Source organism: Haliaeetus albicilla, chromosome 2 (genome assembly GCF_947461875.1).
Source record: "Haliaeetus albicilla chromosome 2, bHalAlb1.1, whole genome shotgun sequence".
Classification (NCBI taxonomy): Eukaryota; Metazoa; Chordata; class Aves; order Accipitriformes; family Accipitridae; genus Haliaeetus; species Haliaeetus albicilla.
In genome coordinates this window covers 73534561-73559538 of record NC_091484.1, presented here as the reverse complement: position 1 = coordinate 73559538, position 24978 = coordinate 73534561, and the positions used below count along the sequence as shown (strand labels likewise).

Sequence of the window (24978 nt, the reverse complement as noted above, 5' to 3'; positions counted from 1 at the left end):
GTATTAAATTATTCAGAACGACGCTTTCCTCTGGAAATTGCCCCTAATAAGCGGTTCAATATGGGAGCATAAGGGGTGAAAGTTCATAAAAACTTTGGAAGTAAACTGGTTACTTCTAAAAGTGACTGGAGAGCTCAGTACAAACGGTTCAACAGCCTGCTGTGTGACAGCATTAAGCACATGTTGTTTCACTTCCAGTTGGAACAAAACTGAAAGACTCCCAACTTACCCTGTGCTCTCTCCAAAGATGGCAAGGAGTGTTCTCAAAGCAATGCGTAGTCTTGGAACCACTTCAGTCAGATTCCTCTTGTCTGCTGTGAGGACAAGAGCTCAGGCCTCAGAAAGTGAGGCTGGTTCTTTCTGTGTTACCCAAACTTTCCCAGCAGAATAATATTCCTTAGTAAAAAGATGATGGATAGGCCTCGGATATGCAACAATTGTAGTTCAGTTCCTAGCAAACAGCAAATACTATTGGGGGGGGGGACACGGGGGACAGGTGACGGACTTAAAGATCTCAGACCTTCTAACTAGAAGGATTCCAGAAGTAAAACAGGAAAATGTTTTCATCAGTCAAGCGATCAATGCCAGCAAAGCATTTTTCCTAAATTAGTTCAGAGCACCTCTAGATACTGAAAAATATTGAGGGCTGAAGTTCACTAAGAAATGTTTTCTTACACCTAAACAGCTAAAAATACCCAGAGTAGGTAAACCCCAAACTTAATCTCCTCCCTTCCAAGAACAAGAAGCCCTTTAGAATAATTATCTTTCACAGACATCTCTTGCTGGGCAAGGAAATGCACAGGGAAGCACAGGAATCAATCACGTGTTTTACAGTCCTGCTGGTTGAAATAGAATCCATTTCTGCAGTGTCTCACATCCTCAGGACAGATATCTATGCTATTGAACAGGCTTTCAGCAGAGTCACTGGGGAAGCTTACTGCCATCTCCATTTGCAGCATGCTCCTGTCTGGGGAAAGAAAGGGAGCACCTGGAGCCATTGCTGTGGTCTCAGATCTATAGGTACTGCTTGCTGTCTGTCCAAAGGAAAAAAAAAATGTAAAAGGACTCGAGTTTAATGATGTTTTATTCATTCTTTCCCATGGCTGAGGCCTCTCGCAAGCCATGCAAAGTCCTAGGTCAAAGCTTTAGTTGCACTGTCACTTTAATCTGGTACATGCGGCAGTGCTGCTGAGTCACCCCTCAGTTCTCTACCCTCATTTACTTACTCCTGTCCCTCCCTGGTGCTGGAACAAGCATTTTTCTAGCTCTGTAGTAAACTGATCTGTATTACAAATGACACGATTTCTTTAGTTGTGTTTACTGCATCAGCACTGGTACTTATGCCAGTACAAGCGGAGTGCCTTTTGAGAGCACTGCTGTTTATTCATGCTTGTGGAGTTACCACTGCAATTCTACTTCTCACAAATTCAAAGCTCAGAACTGAATTCCAGAAAGGGTGGAAATTCTCTAAATACAGTTTTGCATCACTGAGGAGGCTGCTTTCTATGATTTTGCTAGTCCTGTGTCCACAGCACATCAACAGCACTTGTAATAATGTTAAAATAGGAAGTCTGTACATGGTTGTTCAAAACCTGCAAATTCATTCTGGCTTTCTGCATACTAATTTGTGCAGACAGGCCCAAAGCTGTCTGCATGGAACAGGGCCAAAAGGCTTTGTGCTAAAAAATAAAATATATAAAGAAGTACCTACCACTGGTTCAACCCTTATCTCAAAAATCCCTTGAATATAGGGCTGAAGAGTATGCTCATGCATATATAGTGATAGGTAGAGAGATCTTGTGATGCGTTTAGGCAACTCCCTGGCATCCCATCTCCTAGAGGAGGCCACAGTGCAGGTGCTGGAGCCCTGTCCGGGCTTTCCCAACATTGCAATCTGTGGCGCTTGGGTGGCATTTGCAGGTAGTACTGCCGACCACTTACCCTTAATACAAAGTTCTCATCTACCACAAATTATCCCCTCCACACACCCCACAAAGAATGAGAGCCACTATTTTTAGTTTCTATCACTCTGTCTCCCCAACAAAGAAATATCAGAGCTGTGCTGATGTCACCTCTGATGGCAGCAATCGGCACCAGACCCTAAGGTCGCTGTTGTTAGGCCAAACCAGCTACTTCAATTCAATACCATCCGAATTGCAGGGAACAGAGTCGGTATTTACCTAGTCAGAAAAGGTGCCGGAGAAGATTTGACAATATTTTTCACAGAGTAAGAAATAAATAGAGATAAAGTCTAAGAGAACAGTTTCCATTACATACTACAGGAATATTTTTATACATGAAAGATGCCAGTAAGAAGAAAATTTTCACACATTTAGTTCAAAATTTAAATTCTTACTGAAAGTGAAAAAGTTCTAAAGAATGGGGTTTTGATTACTATTAAACATATCACATTTTATAAAAGCAAACAAAACTGTTAACCTTTTACCTCAATGTTTATAAATGGAAAAATAATGGATCAATTTGCTGCATTATTCCAGTACAGTATTCAGGCTGGAAACACAGTAAGAAGTAGTACTGCCTGCATTATTTCATTAGCATAAGCCACCTTTAAAGTCAAAGGAAAATAAGAATGCTTCTACACTTAGTTTACACTAATCAAAATGCACGTACATTTATACATGCAAAAGAACTTGGCAAGAACCGCTGAAAACAAACTGATGTTGTAGGGTTTAATTTCTTCCATCTACAAGAATCTACAATTATAAAAGTCTCATCTTCAAACTTTACAGTACATTTACATGAGCAAATACCCCACAGCTTTCCTTACTCCTCCACTTCTGTACAAATCATATACAATAAAAAGTTTCGGTTTTGTTGTACAAACATCGTTTTACACTTTAATACAGATGAAAATACTGTTCCCTGGCACCTCATTTCCTCCATGGTGCCTCTGTGTTACAGGACAGAGCATTTTCGATCCATGCTTCTGGAATCTTCAACTCAAGTGATACAGACTGATCAACGGGCCACAGCTTCTGCAACAGTTTTAAATAATGAGAAAATCTACCACTTGTTTGTATAACAATCAACAGTTTATTAATGGATATGGTGAAATTTTAGCTATCCACCAAAGATGTGTAAAAAATTGTCATGAAAGTAAAAATAAATAAAGCTGTTTTTAAAATCAGTCTTGTTTTACATCTTGGTTCAGAATGCAACATTTAACACAAAACTGTCATTGAAGTTTTAAAGAAGTCTACCGATATTCAAATTACAGCTTTTATGACAAATCTAATGAGAACTGAAACTGATTTGGTTTTGTTTAAAGACTTTCACATTCAAATACAGTGTCTCATTTAGCACAATACTTCCTTTGACAGTGATGGGCAACAGTGATGACATATTGCTGTATTTTGACATAAGGCACTATGATATGAATATGCCATACACTTGCCTTATGTCACATATATCCATTGCTGACCAGTGACTTCTGTCAAATACAAAATGAAAAAGTTTCAGAATACAGTGCATTTTAATGAAGGACATCATGTGAAGTCTTCCAGCAAATGTTTTGAAGACATTTTGAAATACGAGCCTACATTTTAACATAAGCTTTTGTCATGCTGCTTTTTTTGCGACATCACTGGGGGGAATAGACTCATCATCCATCACTAAGTCCCAATACACATTCTCAACCATCCTGCTCTGTTCTATTGCAGTCACTGTTCTTGAGACAAACTTGACCCAGAAACTTTGTTCGAGTTCTCCTACAAACGTGTATACATTCACAGCAGTCATTCACTTTCATTCTCCTTTTGTTTGGCACCTGTTAACAGAAGAGGAAAGCATGCGTGATTTCCTTATGCACATAGCACTTGGCTTCCGGAAAAGCACTGCTCATTCTGAATGCTGGAACTGTGTCTGACCACGTTATCAGAGTCTTAGTACTGGACACCATTTATAAAGAACATACTGCAGGATTGCTAAATGCTAACGTAAAACATAGTGAGGAAGGCCTTGAGACCATTATTGCTTCAAACTTCATTGCCAAGGTAGTCTAAGTACTCTTCCGGGAAGTTACTAAAAGTGGCTTTGAAGATTCTCCCTGGCACAAAAATTTATTTTAAAAAACCCCAACCAAAAAGCCACACCCCAAACCTGTCCATCAGCTTAGAAGCCAAGCTTAATCATCATAATAGCCTCAAAAAATTAAGTCCTGCCTGAGAACAAACGATGTAAGAATTCAGTTTAACTACACTGTGTTGATGGATCCATTTTTCCTGGCTCAGAGGCAGATTTTGCTTACAGCAGGGATCCAAGAGACCTGTTCAGCAGGACTATACAGCATCTAGCCTCTTCTCCAAGTACTCAAACTAGCCACATGCCGGGCAACAACTGAACCCTATGGTGAGTTTGGCTTCAGCATCCAACTCTAGAGAGCAAAAATCTCGTGCCAGCAACCTGGAGTTACTACTTGTAATGTATAATCAAACACTAGAAGATTCATTAAATACATCCAGTTTTCACACCACAACCGATACTTTTTGCCCCTAATGCAGGCTGGTCTTAATTCCTGCCAGTTAATAAATTTTCCTTTCTAGTCTGTGAAGAGAAATGGACACTTTTAGGGCATGATTTATCTGGTTGTTCTTACGCATCCACTTTAAGAGGTATATCACACTCTGGACTCTACAAACTAGATCTACGTTGCAGACATCCTCACTTCATGAGACAAATCCCAATCTAAAATCGGGCAGTTGCCTGTGGAACTGCAATATAACGCCTAACTGCTCCTAAAAAATGCCTTCCCTCACCTCATCTCTTCTAGTAGCATAATCCTGCCCCCTCTGTTGCTCTAACCCCTGTACTCAGTACTAGACTCTTCTGTGAGCCAGTTTAGTGTGCCAAACTGACAAAACTGCAGCTTTTTTGCTGGCTCAGTTTCCTGTTTGATCAATGAGTTAAAGCAGCTCACAGAGGGATCTCATGAGCATGGGTGCTGCCCACACACTAAACACCAGAAGCACATGGCCCAGAGTAGGGGAGCAGGAACTGCCCTTTTTAATTACAGAGCGCTGTTGATATCAGCTCACAAGAGTTGTAACTTAAGTGTCCATGTAATTCCAGTATAACAAAGCTCTTGGTTTGTCAGTATCCAGATTCATCTTTTTTGTCTAAACTTTGCTCCATTAACAGTTAAGTTCTACTCTCCTTGGATCCTTCTACCCTCCTCATGAGGGAAACTACGTCCTCTGCCTGGAGAGGCACCAACTGCCTGTCTTTACATCTCCCTCTTAGGAGAGACATATGTCCCTCCATCTCCTTCTAGGCAATAAGCCCATTTGACCCAGGTCTTTGGGCTGATTTCTCATCCATACCTTTCACAGAAAGCTGGGTTACTTGCTCTTCCAGGTCCGTAAAAGGAACCAGATGCACTAACATAATACCTCTAGCAGTATCACTGATTACTTCTTTTCAGAGGAGAAACCTTATTATTTTAAAAGCTACATTAATTTTTCTTTAAATATACAGAGAAAGACATTTACTTTATCATGTTACCTATCAGTGCAAGTAAGAGATCACAGTTACGCTCACATTTACACTTCCTTTTTTGAAGGATGTACCCAGCTCTGTTTGTTTAGCCTGAGGGGTTTTTTTTGAAGCAAAATTGTAATCCTCAATATGTTTTTTGTCTTCCTTACAAAGCCAAAAGAGGGCTTTGCTTTAGTTCTTGTGACACTGAAGTCATTTATGTGGTCAAAGTGAAGTTACAATTAAGAACGCAAAGCATGTTAGTAACTTGGGCAAAACAGCAACAACAAAAAAACCAACAAAAAACCAAAACAACAAAAAACCCCAAACCAACCCCACTCAACCAACCAACATAAAAGTAGCAGAAATAAACCTATCATTGGATACTCTTGTTAAAAGGAACCTGATCGTGTTCAGTAATACACTAGAGATTTCTACTGGAATAATTCTGGTGATCTGGGGTACCGCCTCTGACATAGTTGTGCCAACCAAAACCCACAGCGTAGCTTGACAACTGCAGGGCTCCCAGGAGGTGGTTTTGCAGAGCTAGTGGAAAGCACAGCCGCATCCACACTAGGAGCACTTGGCCAGAGCACAGAAATTCAGGAAGGTCGGGAAGGCACCCTGTTGTAGATGTTGTCTATACATACAACATTCAACTTCATCCTGTTTTTCCTGTTAAAACATTAATCAGGACCTTTTTTTCTTTTTTCATGAAGCTTCTGCATGCATTCCTCAGTGAACAAAAGACTGACAGTTAATATTTTGTCAGCTTTTTCCCCGAAGTGAAATTAAAAGTGTATTTAAGAACTATGATCAAACAGTTACATAAGTTGAAAATCAAAAGTTTGTCATTGCCAAATAGATTAAAACCAGTAGGGTGTACACACTACCAAATGACTTATGGCAAAGGACAGAAGGCAACATCCATACCTGCTGGTGTGAGTACCAAAGCTTGTAGAATGTCAGAAAGGGAGATGATACCCACAATGCTATCTGCTTCATTCACTACCACTAAACGATGAACCTGCAAGCAGGGAAAATATTTTGAAATATATTTGCCTGACTTAAAGTAGTAGCTGAAGCAAAGAAAACCAAAATCTTAAAGTAATGCAGTATGAAGACAAGTAGAAAAAAAAAAAAAGGTTCAAAATGTTAGCAATACCAACTCACACAGCAATACAAACATGCTTGCCCTACATAAATGAAAACTAGTACATGTTTCAAAAGCACACAGCTATCCGACATGGCAACAAAATCAGATTTGAAGTGACAGCTAAGCCAAGATCTAGGTCTTTAAAATACTTCTGCTCTCAAAAAGTGGCACTCGCATCAAACACTTTTCCCCAATTTACAGGCTCTGCTCAACTCAGCCTGTGATCTCAAAAAATAAGATACAGTAATAAAATGAGGCTTCCTTCTGAAAAATACTTTCTCAGAGAGGGGCACAGCATTAAAACTTGTTGTATCTTCACATGTCCAAGTTGGGTTTAACCTAATTTTTCTCACAGGGCTACACAATTGAAACTGACTGCCAGGTTGGTTTTAAAAATCTTCATTTTGCATGAAGACAGAAAAAAAAAATTCAACTTATCTATGCAAACTCACTGTAGAGTTAATAAACACATGGACACAACTTGGAAGAAAGATTTATCAACAGTAAGACTGTATTTTTAAATAATGATCCTTACAAATCTATTCTAGGAAATATTTTATAGTACAAAACTTTTGTCCTAACTGTAGGGAAAGTAGGTGGATTCTCTATATCCTGAGGCTCATTGGCCAGAGCAGGCTACAGCAGTGAAAGACCACTGCAGAACCAGGAGAGTGCCCTAATGTCAGTGCTGGCACCAGAGCCTACTGCAAATGGGCACAGAGTTGCATAACTTGAACATCACAGCTGAACCAGCTCCTCAGTAAGCGATCCTAAAAAGGGTGTTTGTCAAAAGCTGAGAGCCTGCTACATGTTTACTTTTTACCTAAAATAGTGAAGAGAGAGAATTCACCTAAGTTCAAACAATCAGATATAATGGTAAAGAAAGTAAAAAGAATTTTTCTCATCTTCTCACAGAGGTGACAGCAAGAAAGCTTTATCAGTCTTGATTTAATAGATATGTTAATTTATGGTTGAGGTCAACCACTTCATTGCTAGTCAGATACAAGGAAAGAGGAGCTCTGAATTATTTTAACAGTCATACCCACCCGATACAGGGAGGAAAGAAAAGGGGGGGGGGAGGGGGGAGAGAAAATATTGTTGATTTTCTTTTTGATGAAACTATATTGTGATATTTTAGATGGCATTATTAGTTTTGTATATGCACATATTTAATGGTTTTAATCTTCTCTCAGTGTAATGAATTCAAGAAAAATGGACAATGTAATTGTTTCACTTCCAGTAAGATCAAGCACTCGTCTGGCAGCTAAAAATAGCTTGTAGTTTTGACTGACTCATTTTGACATATAATCTCACTATGTGTGGCAGTGTGCTTCCCCCCCTCTCGCCCCCAAGCAGGACCTGTATTTCCCATAATCCTGATCAAGTGATAATCACCAGCGGATGTGTCTGCTGTGATGGCTGCATCCATCTCAAAGTGGATTTTGGGGAGACAGATAACAATACAATAACCAAGGGCTAATTTGAACAATGCGCCACCTAACCACAGTGCTGGTCAATGTCCAACTCAAGCCAAATTTGGAAGAAGCTAACATCTGTAGTCGGTATGCAAATATGACTATGAGTCAATTATCTTACTCCTTCAATAGTGGACAGCCCAGGGCCCATTGAGCTCTCCTGCACAGCAGCAGGACGCCAGGGTGTCCCCGTGCTTAGGGATGCCTCTCAAGGTTACTCCTCGAGATGGAGAGATTCCTTGCTGCAACAAATTCTCAGTGATTAATGGCATGCTAAACTTTGAAATCTTAGCTAAGTGATATAAAGGATTGATTGTGCATATACAATGCTTTACACATAAACCACTGACCAAGTCTGAGACTAGGAGTGGACCCAGCTGCACCTAAACTCCTCCCTGAGAAGGAGTTTAGAAAGCAAGGGGGTCCTTTCTGAACCTCATAACTCAACGGGAGGGTCTCCCTGACAGTTTTGTCTGACCCTGTCCTCTATGCAGTAAGTATCAAGTGAACCTTGCCACTGAATCTTCTTAAACCACTATCACATTTACTGTCAAACTTTGTTAAATCACTGTTTTATATCAAAAAACATATTGCTACTTCTCTCTTACGAGTGAAGTGTGTCACTCCATCTGCAATGCTATGTTTAGACTGAACCAAAGGGTAGGACTTGTTCTTAAAACCCAAATGTCTAAAGCTTCTTAACATAGTAATAAAATTACCTAAATTTGAAATCTGTATATCAGCAATACTAAAATTATTCAATTTCAGGAAGAAAATCAAGCAGATGCAGAAAGTTACAAGTAAACATTGCTAAATGGAGGTTCTAACAGATTATTAACAAAGTAGAAGTTTTGCTCACATCAAATGTATGTATGGTTACAGCCCTGAAGTTTAAAAAAAAAAAATCTTGTCATTGAAGAAGTTGAAGCATCTAAATGGAGTTGATCACACCTTGGAGACAACTGAAACTGGTAATACTGGTTTTCTTCTGCAGAAAGGCATAACAGGGGAGGAAGACCTACATACTCATTCACCTCCATGTATAAGAAAGTTCCCAGTACCAACAAACAAGAAAAACAGTACCAAAAGAATGGAAAGCACACAGATAAGTAATTTACAAGAGCAGTTAGTGAAGGATTCTTCACAAGAATGTATCTTCTGGCCCTGTGTATCGGGTTTGTGTGGCAAGGTTTTGGGCGGGGGGGGAGGTTACAGGGATGGCTTCTGTGAGAAGCTGCTAGAAGCTTCCCCTATGTCTGACAGAACCAAGGCCAGCTGGCTCCAAGATGGACCCTCCACCGGACAAGGCCGAGCCCATCAGCGATGGTGGTAGCACCTCTGTGACAACATATTTAAGAAGGGGAAAAAAGTGGCGGCAGGCACAGAAACTGCAGCTGGTGAGAGGAGTGAGAAGATGCAAGAAAACCAACCCTGTAGACCCCCAGGTCAGTGCAGAAGGAGGGGGAGGAGGTGCTCCAGGCACCAGAGCAGAGATTCCCCTGCAGCCCGTGGGGAAGACCATAGTGAGGCAGGCTGTCCCCCTGCAGCCCAGGGAGGTCCACAGGGGAGCAGATCTCCACCTGCAGCCCGGGGAGGACCCCACGCAGGAGCAGGTGGGTGCCCGAAGGAGGCTGTGACCCCTTGGGAACCCCCACTGGAGCAGGCTCCTGGCAGGACCTGTGGCCCCGTGGAGAGAAGAGCCCATGGAGCAGGTTTTCTGGCAGGACTTGTGACCCCATCGGGGACCCACGCTGGAGCAGTATGCTCCTGAAGGACTGCAGCCCGTGGAAGGGACCCACACTGGAGCAGTTTGTGGAGGACTGTCTCCTGTGGGAGGGCCCCCACGCTGGAGCATGGGAAGAGTGTGAGGAGTCCTCCCCCTAAAGAGGATGAAACGGCAGAGACAACATGTGATGAACTGACCATAACCCCCATTCCCCATCCCCCGGCGCCGCTGGCGGGGCTCATTAGAGAATCTGGGAATGAAGTTGTGCCCAAGAAGAAGGGAGGGGTGGAGGGAAGGTGTTCTGAGATTTGGTTTTATTTCTCATTACCCTACTCTGGTTGATTGGCAATAAATTAATTTTCCCCAAGTTGAGTCTGTTTTGCCCATGATGGTAATCGGTTGAGTGATCTCTCCCTGTCCTTATCTCGACCCACGAGCCCTTTGTTATATTTTCTCTCCCCTGCCCAGCTGAGGAGGGAGGAGTGATAGAACAGCTTTGGTGGACACCTGGTGTCCAGCCAGGGTTGACCCACCGCACCCTGTTTCACAGTATTTCTATGACAGCAGTGCAGGACTCCGTATGCATTAATTAATTGTACCCATTAAATTTCCTGAACAATATGCCAATCAACTCTAGCCGTAAGCTGGAATTTAAAGAATTATTTCTCTGCAAAACTTACGATAGGCTTGGAATAAACTTGATTTTTTCAAAGGAGCTTTGCATTCAGTTCAGTTAATGTCATAAAACAGAAATGCAAATAACCAACTATTATTACAGATGTACTGTACAATATTTTGCACATCCCTCTAAGCACCTATCATCTAAGTCTATAAAGCAAAGTAATACTCAACACATGTAGTTATGAAAAAAATACTTCCACCAAGTAACCAAAATAACTTGAAAAGGATAAATTTCTACTGTTTATTAGTTTGGTAATACAACTTTTAACTTACAATAAAGGGAAAAATACAAAGTGAGCTCACCTCAGCCTTCACTATTCTATCCACAATGGTCTCCAGTGTTTCCAGCATACTACACTTCACAACACCTTCAAAATACTGAGAACGGTGCTGTAGGGCTTGCGTCACCGTGATATCTAGGTTATTATATGTTTTTTCAGCAGCAAGATTCTGGAAAAAAAAGAAAAAAGAAACAAAAAAAACCCCAAGGCACATAACACATCTCAGTACTTAGTAATAAAGTACTCAATAGAGTAAATATTTTGGCATCAAGTAGATACACATTTCTGGTGTAAATTGAGTCTATTCCAAGTCACATGTTAAATAAAGCAGATGCTCTTCAGCTTCAGTTTTTGGGAACAGTCAAGCATGCAACTCTGTTAAACACCATATGACAGACTGGGTTAACTGATAAAACTGTTTTGTGATATGCATTAGGCCAATGAAAGTCTCCTTACTTTGCTATCTGATATTTGGCTTGATGTCACTCATCCCGCTTTTGCCATGAGTAGAAAATGTAAACATGAAGTTCTACAGATTTTAGAATATACAGGATATGCTTTAAGAATATACATTTTTTTTGTTGTTTGTTTTTCATAAGATAGGGGAGGATACCAACTGCTCTGAACACCACCCACGAAGTAGATCTTAGTGGAGATCTAAGAGAACAAATTAGAGATTTTCTTCACTTTTCTTATTTGTGGGCTCAAACTCCCTCTCCTGGACTGTGCTGGCACTGCCATTTGACAACAATTTTTTTTTTGCGTGTGTGTGTATGTGTATTTTAATAAGTACTATAAAAATAATATAAATGAAAACCTATCACCACCACTAAAATGAAGAAGATTAAAAGAGTTTGAAAGCTGACATTCTCAACTTTCATTTTAAGAACAGGACCACGTTTGTAGCAAGAGGACTTTGTCCAGACCAGCTAAAGCTTTCTTGGTAGGCAAAATCATAGTGATATTTTGGTAAGTGTTGGCATATCCTGGCCTCTTGATTTTGTGTACCAAAGCACTGAAGGAAGAACAAAGACAGACCTTTAAAATGAAAGCACTGGACCAAGCAATAAAATGAAATTAATTTTTGGCTAGAATATACTGTGATTGGTCAAGTTTTTGGATTGAATTACACTGAACATGACAAGATAGGTTTGAGATGATCATGAAGATACAAGCAGTTTTGGTTTACTCATTAATTCCTAATGAAGGACACTAGGAGAACATAAAAAAGCCTCTGCAAACTGAAGTCACCCTACACAAAATAACTAGTGTAATATAATGCTATTTCTATACCATCACACCATTCCCAGGTTTCTCCCGTCAAGAACCCAAAAATGAATTCAGAACTCTATTAAAATGAAAGAAATCTATCAACTTAGCCAGCTGTATATACAGGCATAGCTTAAAACACTGATTTAAGTAAGCAATTAGCCACATGGTTTCAAGTTAAATATCACCAGTTGAATCTTGCAAATTCTATGTTTATTGGAAGATAAGATTATACTTTTTTTTTTTTCTCCTCCTTCTTCTTTTAAAGCTTGAAGATCAGGTTGAAGCAGACTGATGAAAACCTGGAAGCCTCAACAGTCATTATCTTTTAAGAATAGCATCTTTCCCCCGGCCCCATTTAATAAGCAAACTAGTATATGTGAGGAAAATCTCAAATTATCAGTAGATGCCCTAACTCCTTCCCATGTTACTAGCTAGGAGCAAACAGTTATATCCTAAAGCCTTTGTGGTGGTTTTTTTCCCTAACCCCAGTACATAATTTTTCCAAAGAAATGATCCAGCATCTTGAAAAATCCTATAATTTTTGTTGCCCCATCACTTAAAAAGAGAAAAGAAGTGAAAAACATAAGGAACCCTCTTCCTTTTGGTGTCTTTCTGAAAAAGAACAGCAAATAAAGGAAACACGTCCTGCCTCAAAGTCTAATGCAGTTACAAGATAAACTGAAACACTGAACCCACCAACTGTGAAATTTCATTGTCTTTCATATGTTAGATCACTTTTGCTACAGCTACTACCTATTCCCTGACCAGCTTTTATGGCAGAACAGGATCTTACACAGTAGACAATCCCAAAGAACAAAAAGAAACAGCCAGAGATACTTATATGCTTAAAGTATTTCCATTTGGGACTGTTCTCCATATTTCTGAAAGCATTCTACGCAGCATTTCAGACATCTGGATTCTTCACTAGCACTAGCAGGCTGGTGGAACAAGCAACTTGGGCACTTAAATCTCTAAAAAAATAAGGTATCTATCAGAAGTTTCAATTAGAAGGCAGGTACATACAGCTGGGGGGGGGGGTGTTAGGGATAAAAAACCCTAAATATCTTTTTCCAGTTTCTGAAGACCACAAGACTGGAAGAGCCCTTGCTCTCTGAGGTTGGCAAACCATGGCATGAATCTGACCACACTGCTGCACTCCTGAGGGAAAACCAGAAACAGTGGCCTGAATTAGATCTAAACCAAAAGGAATACAGATGCAATACTTTGGAGCCAGAGACTCACACAAAAGCACGGGCCAATTCAGTGAGAAGGTCAAGTCATACAAAGTACCCAGACTGCATGGAGAAATTTGCATTCTTTTTGAAAACAGACTGTAGAATGGCAGCAGCTGGGAAAAGAAAAACCTATCTCAAAAATAGAAACAAACATAAAAAACCCTACGCCCTCTTTTTGTAAGAGTACAGCCAGATCTAGTTTTGGGTAACATCCAGAGCAGTAGATGCCTATGTGCAAGTAGTATTACTAAGGATAGCTTAAATAAAAAAATAATAATAAAAAATGCTGTGCAGGGTGAATTGAATGTTTTATTCAGTTTGTTAACTAAAGCCTAAGGCACAAAACAGCCAAAAGTGACATATTAACAAATTAATTTGCAAATGCTTACTGCACATAAAATATTTAATAGACTTTAAGAGATATACTTACTATTACATCAAATTTGGAATAAATATCTACAACTTTTCCTAAAAAGAAAAACAAAAGTTAATAAAATGCTTAAAATACAAAATTAGTCTTCTTGCTTCCTGCTTTCACTTGTTAACTTAGCATTACACAGAAAGAAAAAAGACAGGTCAAGAAGGAAAGATGGGAAAAAACCCCAAACAATCTACCAAACCATGAAGTTCTTTCAAGCCTATCAACCTATATCTTGCACAAATATTTCTTTATATTCCCCTTCTCCCCTTGCCTTTTTTTTTTTTAATTCTTTCTCCTTCCCCCGCCCATCAATCCAGGGTTCAGCACCATTTATCTTACCACGCTTTTTTATACAGAAGATCCAACACACACCTGACTCATCCACAACAGGTAATGCCGATATCCTTCTCTCTACAAATATATTCAAGGCTTTAATGATAGGAGTGTCTGGATGTATGAAGGCAATGTTGTGGTAAGTTCCTATTCCAAGTTCATCCAGATTCTTCTTCATAAAGGCAGGCTTTGGCATCTCTGACATCTAGGAAAGTCAGAATGAATTTATTTACAGTGCAGTTTTCTGCACCTACCATGTCTTGTACACCTACTGTGTTTCCACATGATTGGTACATATAATCACGAAATCTGTATTCTCTCATCCATCTACAGATTCCAAATGATTGTTACAGATTACAGTAATCTGCTACTAGATGAACATAAAGCCAAAACAAGCTCAGATCTAGACGCATTACTTCTGTTCAAAGCAACTCTAAATTAAGACTATGTAACTGATTTTTTTTCTCATTTATTTTTGGAGTAACCCATCACTAAAAGCTTTGGATCCTAAGCTAGGTCATACCCACTGAAACTGCAGAGAGAAGACAGCAAAACATACTACACGCTGAATGCTTATTTTGAACTCTTGTTCCTTTGTTTGGCCTCTTATTCATTCCTGTGACTAACGTTATTCACTGTAGCCTATGATAATCTCGTTTCTGGGACACAATTAATTTTTCTTTTCATGTAAACAAGCTTCTGAACCTGAGTAGATCTTCCAGAAAGGACAGCAAATTACTCACATAGCCAAGACAAGTCCTTGGTGTTTAGGTTTCTTTAAATGACTAAAACAAAGTAAAGGTAATGTACAGGTCCTATATCAAGCTTTAATTTCTCTGTTATCAAAAAAAGATATGGACAGAGACAATGAATATGGAAGTTTATCACAAAGTTTCTATACTAAAACTTAAATTACTTAACATTAAAGATGTCTACTGGGCGCAAAAAAAAAAATCAGTTAAGCAAAGTGTAATTTTAAATACTTACAAAAAGCTGGAGGAACTTGAGGATTCTTTTATGGGTAAGTATATAAAGTGCATTTCCACTGACTGGATCTATAACTGGCAATCTGTGGATTTTGTTTTTGATCAATGAATATACAGCATCAAAAAGGCTGAGGAGGAAAACATTTTTTTTTTTAAATGGATGAGTTCTAGCTAGTAGTGTCAAGTAATATATACACATATTTACAAACTCCCATGAAGTACATATGATGAGTAATTATTTGCATTACCTTTAATGTTATAGAAAACAGAAGTTAAGGGATTTCAAATTAAACTTTTGCAGCTGGTAAAATACATCAACAATGATATGCTCATGAACATCTAAAACCAGTAAGAAAATGTGATGGAAAGTGACTTTTTATGGTAGAAAACATAGCAGAAATATTTCTTCACAGGTGTAAATTGTTTTCCCAGTGAGTGCTGTGCTTACAGTTCCCCTGTACTCAGAATGAATATTTCTGTTCAGAGACAAACAGTGAAAAACAGTGTTCTTGCACTTAATGCATCTCAATGCCAAACTTTTATAACATTTTCTAGGATAAGTACATATATGCAATTAAGCCAAAACAATTAGAACTTCACTGAATTATCATGGGGGATTGGCAAAAAGTTATTCTCAGGAGATCTGAAGCATTCCTCCAGATGCTGCAGACTATGATTTAGCAATACTCTGACCTGTGCAAGTCTGCTCTTCTTGCAAGTAACACGTTTTTTTTTCCTTGGGCCTAGTAAGACTATAATAAAACAGCTGACCACCAATTGCAATAAATTAGTAAGCAATAAAGTTAGTAAAATTTGATAAACACCTACTTGCTGAAGTAGACTTCTTCCCATACACAATAAACTGTATGTTCTCAGTCTATTACAGGGATGAACTATCCCCATTTGATATACACGGTATCAAGATTCCCACCATTGCACTGTAGATTCCACTGCTCGAGTAAGCTTTTAGCTACTCTTAAGTGCTGCAGTCTGATTGTCACAGAACCCAAGTCCATTTCTGGATCAGGTCTTAAGTTGACTTGCTGTATCCTTTCATACATGTCCTACTGCATCTTCTTTATTGCAATACTTCTCTTGCTGCACCTTTGACTGAAAGCAATTGTACTACTTTGTTGTCTTAACAATATTCTTTGCAGCCAGTTACCATTCAAAATACATTCCTTATGACTTAACTGAAGGACTTATTCATGGCTTAATGGCAATTCAACTGAGGATACAGTATAACATCACTTAGAGGTAATCACTAGAGCTCCCTTCACCAGTTTCCTTTAATAGGGCATAAGCAATCTTATTCCACAAACTGAAAGCAAGAATCAGAACTGCGCTCTTCAGTTCAGCGATTAAGTAGTACTTGAGTTGTTAAGTGATCAACTAAAGCTCTCTCTCAAGTTACCTTTGGTAAATAATGTATAATGGCAGTTTAAAAAATATTTCTTTCAAATTCCATCAAGAAGAAAAGGACAGTCATTTATATTTTAAGGAACACAACCTAGTAGTAGCGCAGAACAAAACGCACAGATAATGTCTTTCTTTTAGTTAAGGGAAGTCACTTGTGTTGAAAAGTACTGTAAGTTTTCAACTACTATGATTGCTGAGAACAAGACAGCTGAAAGGCTCTGTACAGTTTTTTATTTTCGTGAAAAGAACATGACTTGCAGGCTGGTTTGAAGGGTCATCATGTTGCCTTTTTGGCATGTTTTTGGGCAATTAATTTTGATCCATGTCTAGTTCATTTACCAGAACAGTTACACTACTAAAAGACAAAAGTTTAACTAAAAATTCTCTTTGAATAATTAAAAGAAGTCCTCACTCACAATAAAAAAAAGCTCCCACACCTTCCTGATTATATTAAAAGACTGTCCTTCATTATTGTACTCTGGTTTAAAATATAAATTGTTTCTTATTATATAAAGTCTTAAATTCAGTGTTGAGATGGAGTTAGTTTATTTCAAGTTAAGCAGACTGAAAAGCAGAATCCTACCTTGCATCTGGGGAGATGTTCACTAAAGGTTTAAATGTCTCTTGTAAATAAAGCTCTGTGTATAGAAAATTAATAGACCATTACCACTTTATATGAAAACATTAGCTTTTTCATGAAAGCATTTTATGAATCCATTCGTACAAAATTAAGTGGAAGAAAGACAGCAATATGTATAGTTACCTTAGTTATTCTACCACTTATGCACATTCCTCTATATTGACATTAAAAACCCGAAAGTTTTAAAAGCGGGACTAAACTGATTACCACCAGGGGTCACTGCAACAGCATCAAATAATTCTTTACCGGTTCCTTTTCTGTGAGGGGTCTGCTGCATGGAGTACTTCTATGTATTATTTCAAGGCATATAGTCTATTTTTTAACATAAAGCTTCCTCCCTGCATTCAGCACTTCCGTTTACACTCAGCACACTGTATAAATTTCTAATTGCATCATGCAATTCACTCGGGCATTGCTTGCTGCTCATCCATCAGTTCACGCAATAAATAGGGTCATCTCTTCATTTTGCATCCTAGCTCAGATACATTTCCATTCCACATATATTTATCAACTCTACAGCCATACATGCTGCCTTATTCCAGTTTCTTTTTTTCTTTCTTAAAGAGCAAGATGGTACTAATCACGAACGAGTGGCAAAGTAGTATATAGCCCAGACCACATACTGTTTCAGATAGAAAAACAAGCAGCAGGAGCCAATGGACAAGCTTTTAATATTTTTGCTTTCATTAAAAAGTATGTGGAGAGAGACAAGCTAAATCTATGATTAATTAAAAATCCACTATAGTGAAAAACATTAGAACATATTAAATTATCAACCAAGTAGTAAATATTCTTACCCCTCCAGGTTTCTATCTTGTGCTCCTCCAATTCATAAATCTGAACCTACAATGGGTAGATGGAAAGTTTAGATTGAAGTATTTATTTTAAACCCAACATCATTCATGATATTATAAATATCTGAATAATTTCTTTACATTTCATTGCAGGCAATCTAACAAAGTAAGAACAGTCCAGAATAACATTTCTTGGCAATAACAAGAAGAAAGGGTGCAATCCTGCTCAATGCAGAGTACCATACTGGACCTATCATTTCAGGGGACAGAAAAGATCTTTTACCCGCCTAGGTTTGTAGTCTAGATCTCTTTTAGACTCAAAGACATCTCCTCAGTAATTTATCTCACCTTAAAACAATCATGGCAGCATAAACCCTGTGATGATTCCTCACACACCCAAACCAGTAAAAAGCTTACCCTGATCACTTGACTCCTTAATGCTAACAGAGATGAATTTTACTGTTACTTGATTATAAACAAGCAAGAACACTTGGTTTAGTGGCTCAGTTCAATCAGAAGAACTGACATTGTATTCCGCCGCGCCCCCCCCAGTTTAATCTTTTACTGATGTTACATTCTTCAAATATTTTCAGACACTGCATCTAAGCCATGCATGCTCTCAGCATTTCTCCTGCGCCAGCAATGTTGCTCATCTGACCTGTGTTCAGCTGGTCCCAGGAACCAAACAGGCAAAGAAAAGTTACAAAAATGTTAGTTTTCTGCTGGTTTAGCTTCCTCAACTGGCTCACAAAAAGAACAGGCAAAGATACTGGACAAAGGATGCGGCAAGTCTGCACCTTTTGATGGCAGCTTATCATCAGATCAGATCCACAGTAACATCAAACCACTCTCAAGAGCCCAGTCTTCGAAGTTTAAAACAAAATAAAACCAAAAAAGACATGGTCACGTCACCAACTTCTGGCTGTTTAGCAGCTATTTCACTAAGTTCTTTGTCAAAAGACTGTATAACCTCCCTAGAGCAGCTCCTTCCATCTTGCTGATGGTTTTCTAAAAAGATTTCAGCTGTGAAAGCTACCTTTCTTTAAAGGTATCAAGCTGCAAGCCAGCCACTTGAAATAGTAATTGCACTTGCTATAGCCTAGGCCAAAGGTGCCTGTCATACCTTACTTCTGTCTTCTGTCAGGTACCTCTGCAAACACTGCAGAAGCTGAAGACTTTATAGGTGAAGGGTAGAAGTCTCCACAAAGCCTACTACATTTATCTTTGAGCTGAAGGAGACTACACTTAGATAACTCTCTGGAATTAGCATCCTTTGAAGAGTGTAAGGGAATGTTAAATTGATATACTATAATTGGACTACTCAAATATACCATTTTTGGCTGACATAAGAGATACCTATGTAAGTTAAATAATCTTTTAGGACACTTGATAAAAAAGGCAGTTAAGACAGTGGAGTGCAGTTCAGAAGATCTACTGAAGTGATCAGAAGAATAGGAGACTACTTTAGAGGCTGATTAGATGAGGCTAAACCTAGTTCTTGGACCACACTATAGGGAAAAACTACCTGCATGTTCCTCTCAATCATTTAAAGATATTATCTAGTACATGAACAGCGACATGCTTCACACTGTATGTGTTCTGATGCATTTAGAAAGAATGACTTAAGAACTTAAGAACTATATTTTCAGCATAATTTTACCTATTAAGACTAGGGCATTCCCTGATGAAACATTATTTCAATTTTTTTTTTTTTTTAAATAGAAGAACACATCAATCACTCAAGTCAAATGTCACTTCTCAGCTATTCCTCCTTAGTGCTGCTATTTTAAGCACAAGCTATGGAATAGGATGTTAGACAATATAAACAGGAGTGACAACAGTCAGACTTTAGGTAAAGTTACATGAAAAACTTGGTAGTATTGAGGTTGAGGGTCATTACAATATGGAAACCATTTTAAGGAAGTTACCAGTGTGCAACCACTTCTCATTTACTTCTCCCACCACCTCTTGTAAATACCCAGGGGAAAAAATTCTTTAACAAGAAGAAAGGACAGTGTACCACACTATTGGCATCTGACAAGAATTTCACTATAATTTAAAAAATTAACATGAGCTTTGAGAAGCCTAATAGATTAGATGTCTGCTTCATCCCACTGTTCTTGATTTTTTAGCTAGTAAAATGTAGTACGTATGTTTTAATTGGTCGAGGGGGAATTATGATTTGACAGGAACAAGAAAGGGATGTAAATGTTTGTATGAACATGAAAGCTAGGGAATTTCATCAACTGACTGCCAATGGGAATTTTAAATTACAGTTAATTGAAGTCAACAGATCTCCAACTGATTGCGCAACTCAGCCATGTAACTAAAATATTTGCATATATTTAACTAGTTTAACTTGTTTATTCTACACCATCACTCCAAGAACAGAGTAACCTTTTAATGCATTCAAGCCTCTGTAAGCTAGCATTCCACTTAACTGCACGTTCCTTTTGGAATAGCTCTATCATAGTTATGAGACAAAGGTGATTATATAAAACACGTGAACCACACATAGATACATACTTGATTTTTAAATACAATGAACTTTTTCACATAACTTAGACATCCTCCCCAAATGCTCTTTGGTTGATGTTTGCCATTTATATAGAGCTCTGATTGCTATTGAAATATGTGCTTTGAAACAACCTGAACACAAATAAATACAGTGATCAATAATCAAGTATTTTCCTTCATACTTTTTATATCGCATCTAATTTTTAGTAAGTGTGTTAAGCCAGGTCCTTCATCCCAAATGCATTATTCATTAGTTGCAAAACTAAGCTGGGCCTCGTATCCAAAATGAAGGCTATCATTATGGTAAGCACCACACAAAACATAATAAATGGTAGTACTCATTAAGGAAATTCCTCATGTTTATACATGTATAACTGAAGCAGACAGATTGCGTTACCTGCCCAAGCTCATAGCACCTTCATAGCTAAAGCTGGGAACTGAACCTAGGTATCCAGATACCATTCTATTACCTTGCTCACAATGCCATCTTTTCTTTCAAAAAAACCCCCGCAGTGAGTATACCCATGATATATCTAAGCTTCCAAGGACTTAAATAATAGTAACAATCATCATCAATCTTTCAGTCTGATATTTCAGTCTCTGTACTGTATGGCAAATGATAAAAGTATAGCTTAACATCATACTTACCATTGGAGACTTATAGTATCTATGCAGTATGTTAATGAAATCTGTAATTGTTAACATTCCTGTAAAAAGTGATATATATATATATATATATATATATAAAAAAAGGTTCTTCAGATATATACTTAACATATAGAACTTCCAGTTATTTTCTCTATTTATATTCACAGTATGTAATTTAATAAACGTTAAATCCATGTAACATACTATTTGTGTTGGACTAATCAGCAGTGGAATTCCAAAACTATGTATATTCACTTTCACATTGATACAATACTTCAGAATAAAAAACACACTTCTGAAACAATATTCAAAATTATAACCTATGTACTTCTCCTCTTCTTTCAATTTGACTCAAAGAAAACCTTTAATCCAGACTGCATCCACCCCCAAAAGCATGGAAAGAAAAGCAGGGGTTTAGAACATCTTTAAGCATAGGAGACTTATCCTTGCCTTCCATTTTCTTCTCAAGTAAGACACATTCTCATTATGTACTTGCCAAGTCAGACAGACTCTCAGACTCAAATGAAGGAACAGTATGATCCATTTTCTTGAATATTACTTATTAAAGAACTTCATATAATCATTTCCACAGTAATCCTCAATGTCTGTACTGAAATATGACTTTTTAAAAAAAAAAGAGAGATAGTACATCCATAGTATATACATTTTAACCACCAACACCAAACTATGTAATATAGTATTGATGATTAGTTTAGTTACCTGAAAACACTAATCTTTTTTGAGCATTCAAATTCTAAATTTGGGAAGATGTAATTGCTCCACTGTTTACTACTCTTACATCTAAACTGAAGAAACTAAGAAATGGGGAATGGAAAAATTAATCTGGAGGTCAGCTTTATATCACTAGAGCTTAGTTACAGACAGAAAATTAAAGACACACCATTCCTAAGACATATTGCAGGAAACTACTGCTCCACCCCCCTTGTATTTAAAGTATTTTAACAAATGCTTTGTAAAGAATCTACCATTCATTTCCAAGAATCCTCCATTTACATTCCAGGTCAAGTAATAATATTTGTAACTGTGACTATGACCCTGTTTTCTAACTGCAACACAGATCTAACTTTGGAAGGTTATTGCTGTGGCAATTAATTACATGACTTTTAAAGAAGCAATACATAGATCTAATGTTTTTCTCCTAATATGGGACATATCTGTAGCATTCAACATTAGTTCCAGTATTTAAAGATTTTTCAGCGCACCTTACTGATAACGTGCAGAGAAAGACATGCTCGTATTGCATGTATATTACTGTAACATTAAATTCTTCCCTTTTATAGTTCCTATTTTCAAATTTCCTTTTTGTGACCATTACCTTTATTTTTAAATACAGTGAAATGCACATATTTGAGACCAAATTTCAAAAGGTCAGGACCTAAAAGAATAATCATGATTCTCAAAGCACAGCAACACTATGAAAGCTGGGAACATTTCACTTGTCACAAGGAGGAAAAAGAAACCCTCTTTGTCAGTATAGCTCTAGGATGTTAGACAATGGCTAGCCCCAGACTACCTTCTGCAATAGTAAAGCACCCTGGAAATTCAAGTCATCCCGATTAATGTTAGAACTACTTACCTACAAAACTCTGTTTTTTACTTTCCCACAGTGGAGCTGCTCTCACACCATTTGCCACCAAGGCAAAAAAGGCTTTCTTTACCTGCAAGAAGAATGAACAACTAAACAAATCTTTGCTCTTAATTTAGCACACCAGACACCAACAGAAGGGTTTCCCCAGTTACTAGGAAAAAAATGCAGTACAAACAGGTAGGTGGCATTCAAACTAGAACAAAGACTACACACACCGAACAAAAACTTCAAGCCTTTTACTTCTAAGATGGTTAAAAAGCTTAGAAAAAAGCTTAGCAAAAACAACCTCACATTTATTCTTGTTTGATATTATCCATAAAAGTTATACCCCATAATCATGATGTTTAATAAATCTGTAATGAATTATTGCAAGTGTCCAGTTTACAGATATAGCTTAACACTTAAAGATTGTGTTATATTCTAGTTAATGTTCACTATAGCAAGAGTTGTATAAAAAAAGACTGAAACAATAAGTCTCGTTTCCTCTCCAGCTTTTAGACTGATGAATTATACAAATTAAAATGGGTTGTTTGATTATTTTAAATATGACTAAGCTGTGACTGAAAAGGAATATGTAGCCTGTTTTGCTGCTAAAGAAATGTAACCAAATGCTTGCTTTCTTAATGAATTAACCCTCCCCAGTTTCTGAATTAGAGGTTGTAAGGTTATAGTCTCATTCTCAAAAGAAAAGAAAAACTTCCCTGTGAACACTAGTTCTCTGAAGCATGAAGCAGTCAGGCTCTAGTGTACCTCAAAATCCTGATCTGGTGATATGCTTGAGCATGTTATCATTCCTGTCCTGCCTGTACCACTAAATAGTCTTCACATGGAAAACACAATACAGAAGTGATGGTTCTTGTCCAGGTCTTGACCTGGCACAAAACTAGGACTTAGCCAATCTGTATCTCTACATCCATGAAACTGGTCCTCTGTCCAAATAATACAGAAATAGCAATTGCAATTGCTTGATGATTGCAACCTGAACAGACCACGATTACACAGTGGTATCTTAAGTGTCTACTTCAAATTATGTGCCAAGGGGCTCCTCTCCACAACAGATGCAGGAATAAAAGGGCTTCACAGTCAATGGAATCGGCATCCAAAAAGGTAGGGGCAAACAAAAATGTAGGTAAGAAAAAAAAAAAAAGAGTAAGTCTGCCATTGTTAGCTACAACCTCCTTGGAAAAGTTTGCAAAGCCATCCATATGATAACCAGTATCGTATGATATTTGACAGAACCTCCATTTAGACTCTACCTGGTGTTATAATGTAGCAGTTTAAATTTCTAAAAGTTAGTTAAGACTTCTACTCCGCACCAGAACACATCACCTCCGTCTACACTTCAGTAATTTGCAGTGAATGTTTCAAATACATGGTGTCATCCTACTGTACATGAACTCCAATCTAAGATTAGACTTCTGAAAGCAATCCATATTTCTTGCTACCTCTGTGCAGCCTGACTGCTTTCTCTCTGATCATGAGAAGGAAATCTACCCTCCTGACCTCAGCAGATGACAATTCTCAAAGCTGCCTCCTGACTTTACACATGCTTCTGCCATATCATCAATGAAGAGGAATAATGATCTGCTTAACAGCCACCCCTAAACTGCATTAATACTGAAGAAGCCATATGGGGAAAAAAATACCCAGGACCACAAATAAGACCATAAGATACACACCACGGAGTATTTATCTCAAAAATGGTTAAACAGAAAGGTCCCAGAGGTATTTAGCCACCTCATAACACAAGCAGGAGTCAGGCAAAACAAACATTACCAAATCCACCACAGGGACATATGAATTCATAAGGAAGACTGAAACCATAAAGAAACCCTCCAGGCAGACACATGAAGTGTTCCCACATAACAGCATCACACTTACAGTTAATGCAGCAAAAGCTAACAGCAGTGAGCTATTTGGGGAGCAGATACGAGACAGAAATGAGCTCACACAGACTAACTCCACCTTGGGGTAAAATAAGTTCTAACCACTCTTCAGCAAAACAGAGGAAAGTACACTCAAACTGCCTAAAGCTGAAAGCCTGCAGCTTTGATGTATTTCAGTAATAATAGCTGTCACACAAGTTAACGGTCAGTCAGCTTATGGCCCAAGTCTTCTGCAAGAGTAAGATGTTCAAGCTGTATCAGAGCAAGAAGATAACAGCTAATCTACTAGAGCCAGGGGGAAAATAGCTTTCTGTCAGATAGGAATCATGTAACAGAACTCCTCAAACAAGTTTACAAACTGTGTAATTGATAACCTGGAAAAGAAGCATGCCCACAGCAGAAAAGA

General features: G+C 38.2%; 1 protein-coding gene across 8 annotated transcripts in view; it reads right to left on the bottom strand.

Moving 5' to 3' along the window:
- Window positions 1-2676: 2676 nt before the first annotated feature.
- PRKAG2 (protein kinase AMP-activated non-catalytic subunit gamma 2) overlaps window positions 2677-24978 on the bottom strand; it is a 225368-nt gene continuing 203066 nt past the window's right edge. For 5 of the 8 annotated variants that reach the window (XR_011323754.1, XR_011323755.1, XR_011323757.1 and 2 more), the window contains 11 exons: window positions 22675-22756; window positions 21078-21136; window positions 17916-17961; window positions 17062-17116; window positions 15061-15187; window positions 14113-14278; window positions 13750-13787; window positions 10835-10981; window positions 6427-6520; window positions 5557-5700; window positions 2677-2996 (listed from right to left, as the gene is read on the bottom strand). Coding sequence is in view for 3 of the 8 variants with exons in the window: in XM_069778231.1 (XP_069634332.1) it covers window positions 3756-3787; window positions 6427-6520; window positions 10835-10981; window positions 13750-13787; window positions 14113-14278; window positions 15061-15187; window positions 17062-17116; window positions 17916-17961; window positions 21078-21136; window positions 22675-22756 (846 nt within the window). In the remaining 5 variants the exon portion in view is untranslated. Of the gene's footprint in view, window positions 3788-5556; window positions 5701-6426; window positions 6521-10834; window positions 10982-13749; window positions 13788-14112; window positions 14279-15060; window positions 15188-17061; window positions 17117-17915; window positions 17962-21077; window positions 21137-22674; window positions 22757-24978 lie in introns of all 8 variants that reach the window. The other 3 variants (XM_069778231.1, XM_069778234.1, XM_069778233.1) reach the window with 1 other exon arrangement.